Source organism: Colletotrichum graminicola (assembly GCF_000149035.1).
Source record: "Colletotrichum graminicola M1.001 genomic scaffold supercont1.24, whole genome shotgun sequence".
In the NCBI taxonomy this organism is placed as follows: Eukaryota; Fungi; Ascomycota; class Sordariomycetes; order Glomerellales; family Glomerellaceae; genus Colletotrichum; species Colletotrichum graminicola.
In genome coordinates, this window is record NW_007361028.1 from 75875 (window position 1) to 84002 (window position 8128).

At 60.1% G+C, this 8128-nt stretch overlaps 5 protein-coding genes across 5 annotated transcripts in view; 1 reads left to right on the top strand and 4 right to left on the bottom strand.

Annotated features, from left to right (window-relative positions):
- The window catches only part of GLRG_06366 (uncharacterized protein), a gene marked incomplete at both ends in the record, with an annotated part of 863 nt that extends 598 nt beyond the window's left edge, over positions 1-265 (bottom strand). The window contains one exon of the mRNA XM_008097051.1: positions 84-265. Coding sequence (XP_008095242.1) covers positions 84-265 — 182 coding nt within the window. The remainder of the gene's footprint in view (positions 1-83) is intronic.
- A 100-nt stretch (positions 266-365) lies between these two features.
- On the bottom strand, positions 366-2183 carry GLRG_06367 (uncharacterized protein; the record flags this gene model as incomplete). Its single annotated transcript, XM_008097052.1, has 2 exons — positions 366-704; positions 984-2183. 2 exons carry the CDS (start codon positions 2181-2183, stop codon positions 366-368), a joined length of 1539 nt encoding a protein of 512 aa, XP_008095243.1.
- Positions 2184-3386: 1203 nt separating this feature from the next.
- GLRG_06368 (uncharacterized protein) lies at positions 3387-4509 on the top strand (the record flags this gene model as incomplete). Its single annotated transcript, XM_008097053.1, has 3 exons — positions 3387-3788; positions 3847-3910; positions 4007-4509. 3 exons carry the CDS (start codon positions 3387-3389, stop codon positions 4507-4509), a joined length of 969 nt encoding a protein of 322 aa, XP_008095244.1.
- Positions 4510-5294: 785 nt separating this feature from the next.
- GLRG_06369 (PUA domain-containing protein) lies at positions 5295-5989 on the bottom strand (the record flags this gene model as incomplete). The annotated part of the gene is made up of 2 exons (XM_008097054.1): positions 5295-5865; positions 5976-5989. 2 exons carry the CDS (start codon positions 5987-5989, stop codon positions 5295-5297), a joined length of 585 nt encoding a protein of 194 aa, XP_008095245.1.
- A 459-nt stretch (positions 5990-6448) lies between these two features.
- GLRG_06370 (uncharacterized protein) lies at positions 6449-6771 on the bottom strand (the record flags this gene model as incomplete). Its single annotated transcript, XM_008097055.1, has 2 exons — positions 6449-6586; positions 6661-6771. 2 exons carry the CDS (start codon positions 6769-6771, stop codon positions 6449-6451), a joined length of 249 nt encoding a protein of 82 aa, XP_008095246.1.
- Positions 6772-8128: the final 1357 nt, after the last annotated feature.

The following is an 8128-nucleotide window of genomic DNA, read 5'->3' on the forward strand; positions in this document are numbered from 1 at the left end:
GGTGGCGGTTGCGGGCCATGCGCAGCGGGGGAGGGGCCTGGGAGAAGAGGTGCTGGCGGATGTTGGCGATGCGGTTGGCGTACTCTGGCGTGCCGCCGCCGGAGGCGCCCTTGCGGGAGGCGGCCTTGGAGGCGGCCTTGGAGGCGGCCTTGCGGGCGGCGAGCGGCGCCGAGGTGGAGAGGGCGCGGGCGGTGCTTGGTGTTGCGACGGGGGCGAGGGATGTGAGGGTCGGGCGGAGGCCGCGGAGAGAGATGAGGGAAGCCATTTTGTTCGTCTATGGAGGAATTTGGTTTCTATCGGCGAGGGCTTTTTTTCGTCGGGGTAGAAGAGGGGTATTGGAACCTCGAGGACGGAATGGAGGGAGGTCAACGTCTTGCTCTCTTGCGCGGCGGTTCCCTGGCGGCGTCCTTGTCTTCCGGTCTCCTTCTCCGACGATCTGTCGTGACGACGGCGGTCGTCTCAGTTCGGCTGGGTCTTTCCAGCAGCGGCGCGGAGAGTTCGACGTCGGTTTCGGGCGGGAGCTCGTGTCGCGCCCTGATGCTCTCGTACGCGGCTAGGACCTCGTCGGGGATCGGGACGGGTTCGGTGTCGAAGCCGTTTGGGTCTGAGTCGGCGGGGAAAAGCGGGTGTGGATTGGGCCTTGAGAGGACGCCGGCGGCAGGGCGTAGGTGGCCGGTATAGGATGCGTAGAAGGCGTGGATTGACTACAGGAGAGGAGAAAGTACGTCAGTTCCTCGATCACCAGATTTGGTCGTTGGAGGTTTGGGAAATTTTGGACGGGCGACGTGTGGAAGTGGAGGATGGTTTATCCGGGGCCGCCTGGGCGGGGGAAGCTGAGCTGGACCCTTGCAGGGCCGCATGGACACCCTCCCCTGACATGAGCCCGGTCCGAGCTCGAGCTCAAGTTCGGGATCGACGGGCTCGCCCGCCTTGAAACGGACGGGAATTCATGACGACGAAGATGGGATGGAGTCGGGACATACCTTGTCGATGAGGATACCTTCCCTGTACACCAGCGCGCGGCCGTACTCCCCCTCCTTGAACACCATATCCCGCGCCCGGCGGTCCTCGTCCTGGACGTGCAGCTTCGCGATGCGCAGCAGCGCCTCGCATACCGAGGTGCCCTCCGTCCTGTCCGAGGTTAGGACGTCGAGGAGGGGCAGGAGCGTCGTCCAGAGGCGGCGCGCCCGCCGCGTCTTCTCGGTCGGCCGGCGGCACCCTTTTTCCAGGCACGCTGCGCAGACGAGCCAGGCGAGCTCCCGCACCAGCGGGCTGCTCCGGAGGAAGTGCATGTACGGCGCCGCCGCCGCCGGGGCGGCGGACATGCCCCTGAACTTGGCTCGCCAGCAGGTCCGTATCGTGCGGAACACCGTTTCGCCGAGGTCGTCGACCTCGCCCATCATCCTGGCGCACTCGACGGGGATGAGGGACGGGTTCTCGGGGAAGAAGGCGAGGAGGACGACGAGCTGCGCGAGGACTCGCGGCAAGAGGAGCTGCAAGCGCAGCAGGTCCTCCCCGGGTCTGCGCGGGACGCGGCCGCGGTAGGTGAAGTTGCGTTCGTCCGCGGGGCGGAACGCCGGTCGGGGGTCGTAGGAGAAGACGGGGTCGCCCGGGCAGTGGCCGAGGAAGTATTCCGTGTTGGCGAGGGACGTGGCGACCTCGAGTGTCGTCTCACTTTCGTCATTGAGGTTCGTCTCAAGCGGCCGCAAGTTGAGGTTCAACTCTTTGACAGTCCCCTTCTCCTCGTCCTCCGAATCCTCCGACTTGGAGGGGACGGACATGTCGAGGGCGAAGGAAATGGGGTCCCAGAAGCCCCCGCGGAGCCTCTCCCGCTCCCGCTCCTCCTCGGCGAGATTTGCCCTCCGGGCCGCGAGGCGCAGAGCCGTGGGCTTGAGGAGCTGCTCCTCGGCCCTCCAGTGAGGGTTCACATCCGGCGGCAGGCAGTCGACGACGAGGCCGATGCCGTCCCAGAGGCGCAGGATGGCGTCCCCGACGCCCGCGCGGCGCTCCTCGGACGCCCTGAGGGCCGCGATGGCGTCGGCGCACTGCTCGTCGATCTGGGCCGGGGACGCCTGGAAGACGGCCCGGAGGCCGTGGTCGTCGAGAAACCTGTTCCAGGACCGGTGGAGGGCGGCGTCGCCGGGGGGCGTGTTGGAGGGGCCTGGGAGACCTAGGCAGGACATTTTCCAAAGCGCCTTGGGGGATGATTTGGTAAGACGATTGAAAATTTCCGTCCGCTCGTGGGTGTGATATTTTTTCCCCACCCTTTTGCTTTGCTTCTTTTCTAATTAGATTTGTTCTTCATGGCGACGACTGGGCTGGGTTCATGACACAGGGGGGTGGCTTTTCGGAGATGCCTCGAGGTTATCTAACTTTGGTTGATCCAACATAGTTGAGGACGGATTGGTTCGCCCAATCGCGGTGCTGGGAGGCGTCAATTCGAAAACTGGTTGAACCATTCCCACCCCCCTCGCGCCTGTTACGGTCACTATCCTGCCGTGCTTCCAACTCCCCGGGTATCCGACAGTCCAAGGCAAGCTCTGTCGGCCGCCCTTCGACTTCATCCATGGAGCATTTCCAAAGCTACTCGTCATTCCATGCTGGCTGATACAATCAAAGAGTGAAAGAAGACAAAATGGGGAATGCTTCGGCGTCGACACTCTGCTGTGCATGCTACTTCGCGATGGCTTCAGCGGCCCTGGGGGAGGGTATTTTCCAATCCTTTATTCTTTTCCCAGTTACTTCTTTGTCGGTTAAAAGACCCATCAACCCTTTCGTTGATAAAAACTCTCTTTGGGCTACGCAGGTCAACGTTAGAAGACGAATTCAACACCATTCACTGGCGAGCTTGAGCTCCCTAGCCGTTTTTCCTCCTCAAAAAAGACTGGAGATACAAAGGAGGCATTCGTGCCTCTCAAAGACCTGAATCAAGTCGCCGGGGTCGGTGGACACCCCCCGCCTGGCTGGGGCCCGTTCCAGCAGTGGCATCATTAAGGCCGATAAATTCCGACTCGCGCATCTGCGCTTGTTGTGTAAAACCCCCTTGGGTTGTTGCTGCCCCCGCGGATCCACCATACGCATGAGGAGCTCCGGCTCAGGAAGTCGTGGATCTCCCGACACAAGAGCCCTCTTCCATGTCCCTCCCCTTCCCTCTGATCATGCAAACAAAAAGGGTTCGACTACCCTGAAAAGTCAATGCTCCCTCTGTCCTCCCCCTTGGTATAACCTAAATCTTAGGAGCTTGGGGCAGCGGATGCGAATTATTTCCATGCCGCAGACCTTAAAAGGACAACTGACACGCCCCCCCCCCCCCCCCCCCTCTCCCCATTGCGACATCCGGCCGATATCGTTCCGGTTCAACAAGCACAAAAGAACGGCCACACATCATGTCCTTCCGCGTCACCTCGGACGTTGACCGTCCCAAGAATGTCGAGGAGTTCATGGCCGACATGACGGGCGGCAACATGGCGGTGGTGCGATGGAAGCACACGCCGGAAGGCACGGCGGCTTTTGACGACGCCGCCGCGTTCGGGACCATCCGCAGCGCGCTCCTGGAGCAGAACAACGATCCGCGGCGGCTGCGCCGGGTCGCCGTCGAGATCGCGGCGCTGCTGCCGCCGGCGCACCGGCCCTCGGATGATGATGACGACGACGTGCTGGGCTCGCTGTGGAGGCTGTTCGTCTCGCTGGCGCAGCAGACGCCGTCGGGGAACCTCGCGATGCTGGACCTGGTCGTCATCCTCGACCACCTATCCTCGTCGCCCAAGACGACGGCCACGGTCACGGTGGTGAGCAGAGCTGCGTCGATGCGTGAGACGTTTGGCTGATGACCCCTTCTTTTTGTAGGATGGCTTCGAGCAGTTGAGCCGTCTCCATGGCCTGAACCAGAGCATCAGGGACAGTATGGTTTGTAAGTCACTAATCCCCCATCCCCCCACCCGGGCCGTTATCCCACCGCACAAACGGGTGTGTACGAAAAGAAAAAAAGCTTACCGTCCGCTCGAAGCCCCTTACCAGTCCCCGAGCAGGGCCGACACGCTCGCCCGCTGGGTCGGCCTCAACGCCTTCGCCGCCCTTCTCTGGTCCTACAACCTCATCGACGGCCGCGACTTCGCCGTCCGGCAGCTCCGCGCCGCCTTCGAGGATCGCCGCTCCTCGGATGCCGGGGACCGGGACGGCGCCGACGCGCGGCTGATGGCTGCGGCGCAGTGGGCGGTGCACTCCTGCCAGCGGCTGTATCACCTCTCCGTGACGTCGGAGGGGGGAGGAGGCGGGCCCGACGGCAACGGCAACGGCAACGGCAACGGGAAGGGGGCGGACGCCGAGAGGTGGAAGCCCGGGCCGAGGTTCAGGGGCCGCGCGGGGTTCTCGTTCAGGAGGTGGGAGTTCTGGCAGCAGGCGTTCGAGGAGGCGGACGAGTTCGGGAACGGGGGCATCGAGGCCAAGGTGGAGGCGCGGGCGGCGGCGGGGGTGATGGAGAAGGTTCTCTATGCCGGGTTCGAGGGGTAGGTAGCGGAAGGGGGGCTCGTCGATGCCAGCGTCGGGAACGGTGAAGGGAGAGAGGCGAACGAAAAGTTTTTTTTCTTTATTTTCTTTTTTTACTTGGAGTCGGTCGAACGATGCCAACCAAGCTTGCATTTGGAGCAAACAAGCAAGAAAGACGCCAACGGGGTCAAGAATGAAGCAAAGCAGAACGTACACGAGTCTAGCTTTCTTTCCAGCAGCTGTGTAGGCCCCCTTTCAACACCTCGATCTGTCCAACACTCTATCTCGGTCTGTTCAGCGCAAGGGACGCAAGCAACGCTCGAATCGGCTGTTGAGAGTAGGTTCTGAAGCATTTTTGGCCAGCACTACAGCATGGGAGATTTGAGTATCAACGAGGTAGGTGTACGTAATGAATTCATAACTCGTGACATGGGCTTTCGTGGACACATGTCTCTCAAATCTTCCAATTACCGCGCACCTGACTTTCAAGCCTCGACGCGCACCACTTTGTAACACGCGCAAGCTCCGGGCGAGACCGTCAGGCAGGGCCTCTCACATACCTCTATTGTCTAGTCCCATGTCACCCGGCTGGATGCTGCCGAGTCCCGTGACGAGAATCAATATCAAGGAAATGGTATCATGAACGCTGCTTCATATTCTCCTCATGTCTCTTGATAGTCTTCGCAGCCGACCAAACCGACCCAATCATGCCGGACTGCCTAGGATCACGTCATCCATATCCAATCCCCCACCCCCCTTTTTCCCCGTATGTGCCAAGTCGTCCGGGTCCTCATACCATCGTTTCACTCTCAATCCGAACCGAGCCTCCAGAGGCCGTCACCGAGGAAGTGCGCCTCCTCCACGACGGGCCCCTTGCCCTTGTCCTTGACCTCCTTGGTGCCGGCGACCAGCAGGCCGACGGCGCAGGCCTCCGTCTTGCCCTCGGCCATGATGATGACGGGCTCGCCCTTCTCGAGCTCGCGGCTCCAGCGGCCCTCCTCGTCGGGGCCCTCGTCGCCGTCGCGGGGCTCGGGCAGCCGGCCGCCGGGGCTCGTCAGGCCGGGGGCCATGAGGGTGGCGCCGGACAGCACGAAGCGGATGGCGCCGCGGTCGATGCGGATGGTGGGGAAGGCCTGGGGGAAGCGGTGGACGAGGCGGAGGTGGGGCATGAGGGTAGCGTTGTCCTGCTGGTAGAAGAGGGGCTGCTGTTCGCAGACGTAGAGGGAGCAGCGGTCGGGCAGCTTCATCTGCTCGAGCGAGGCCTTCTTGGGCATGACCTCGTCGATGAAGGGGTTCAAGAGCGGGTAGCTCGCGAGCAGCGAGTTGCGGAGGGAGCGCTGGACCGAGGACTTGAGCTTCTGCTTCGGCGCCGAGGTGATGCTGCGCGGGAGGAGGGGTAGACTGTTAGCTTTTCTTCCTTCATGGCCGTGGGCTATTCTGCCGTTCAGAAGGGGGTAAGAGTAGGGCATTGATAGGGATTGGGTGCGTACTCTTTCTTGAACATTTTGGCGGTATTGAATCGACGTCGCTATGCTTGGTGGGAGGGGTATCTTCGGGAATCGATCGTCGTCAAAGTCTCGTCGCGTCGTCCGAGTCGTGGGTTGAGTGTCGTGAGTGATGGTGGGGTTGCTTGGAACGAACCTCACAGAGGAAAACTGCCCCGCAGTCGGGCGGGCGGGGCGGACCAGACATGCACCTGTGGAGGGGCAGCCGTGCTGCGGGGGTTGGGATGACCCGGAAGGGGGGGGGGGGGGGGGGGGGGGGGGACACTACAGGCACCATCACGTCACTTGGGAGGACGCAGAATCACAGGATTCGGGTTGAAGCAGATTTTGAAATATCGTATTCTGTAATTATTCATAGCTGTACTGTCATGCAAACTCTATCATAAAACCATCATCGCGTAACCCTCATCGTAGCCAGGCATTATTCAGGGACTCCGGGCCACCGTCTTCATGTCGGCTCAGCCGTGATTGACGTGAGAGACGGTGCCGTCCTCCTTGACGTGCACGTTCAGCCTGTTCGGTACGAAGTCCTTGGTGACCATCATGCCGGGCTCGATGACACGCGTCTTCTCGGGGAGGTCTCTCTTGCAGAATGTCTGAGGACGAGAGGCGGCGAGGGTTAGAGCAAGTCGGCAAACGGGAGCGGGAGCAGGAGCGGGCAGCAGCTTACCGTCTCGTTGGACTCCTCCTCGTGCAATTTCTTTCCGACCAACTTGTTGGTCCATTCCTCGGTCTTGTCACCGGAGGACTCGTTGTTGATACCGGGAACGACGAGAGGCATGGTGACGGTTTGAGCTTTGGTGATGTGATGGGGAAGGATTCGATGTGTTGGTTTCTTGGGTTGTTACTGGCGAAAGTATGTCGTGGAGTTGTCGAGCTACAATGTGGAAAGGAAATCTGAGAGGAGGGGAGGGAGGGTTTGCTGGAGATTTAATACTAAAGCAAGCGCACGGAGGGGATGGATGGGGGAGACGAGTGTGGTGCGTTGCATGATTGACGATTCTGGAAGCTGGCGCGGACCGATGACGTCGCAAGGGTGTGGGGGCGGGGGTCGTTTCCGTTGCATTTTGGGTTCCGAGCCGGCTCCCTCCCCCGACGCAAAGCGCCGGCCGGGACTATCTGACGCAGGAGGAATTGCCTCTACGTCTGAGCCGTTCCTGTTTCTCTTCAAGTTGGCTGCTGGTGTAATCGGGGGCGGGGTAACCTATGATAAGATGGCCCGGCCTGCCCTCGGTCCCGGGGCTCGTGCCGATGTGAGCCCAAATACCAGTCTCGTGAGCCACGACTAGCCATTGTGTTAGTGTTGGATCTGTTCGCAAGTACGTGGTTGAGCAACGGTGCACATCTCGCTATAACTTGCATTATGCGAACACGCTAGATCCTGACAAATGAAGGCCTATCAATAATGCCGGTCCAGACAGCAACGGCAAAGCATTAGTTGGTAGACACGATCAGCCAGCCCTCTTGTGAGTTGGAAATTTTGTGGCTGGCAACCCAAGACTCAACGGGCTTCACCTGGAGAAGAATTACCGAGCCTACTGAGCTTCTGAGGTCGAGCTCGCAACATTGTGGGAGCTCGCCATTATCATGTTGCTAGTATTGAGATTTTAGTAGGTACTCTGTAGATTCATCTGACTGGCTGTTTTGAACCGTTTCCTAGGTGATTGCACTCCATTTCCACAGCTTGAACGTCGAAAATACGAGTTGAGTAGCTGCGAAAAGCAAACATGTGTCTCTTATGATCGTCAGTAGCAGCCAAAAGAAGAAAGATGTGTCTCATGTTCGAAGTACAATGGTGATGGTGTGTTATGTAATCACGCCCCCACGTGCCGCTGCTGCATCTGTCTACGGGAAGTCCAGGACACCACGTCCTTCCTTCGTTCATTTCTTCTAGGCAGAAGAGCTGAGTTGTATCCATTGACAAGGGATTACAAGATCAAAAACCACCGACTCCAAGAACGGTCCGTCTCGGATCCCGATGAACCATCTCATCCGTGTGTGTGCTCTGCATCCAGTGGGGAAGCTGACACCGCCCCGATCCGCTGTGAGTTGACAGCAAACAGACGAACTCGACTCAGCCCAAATCCCAAATTCTTGGGGAAGAATGCTTCCTTCTGCTGCCCCCCCCCCCCCCCCCC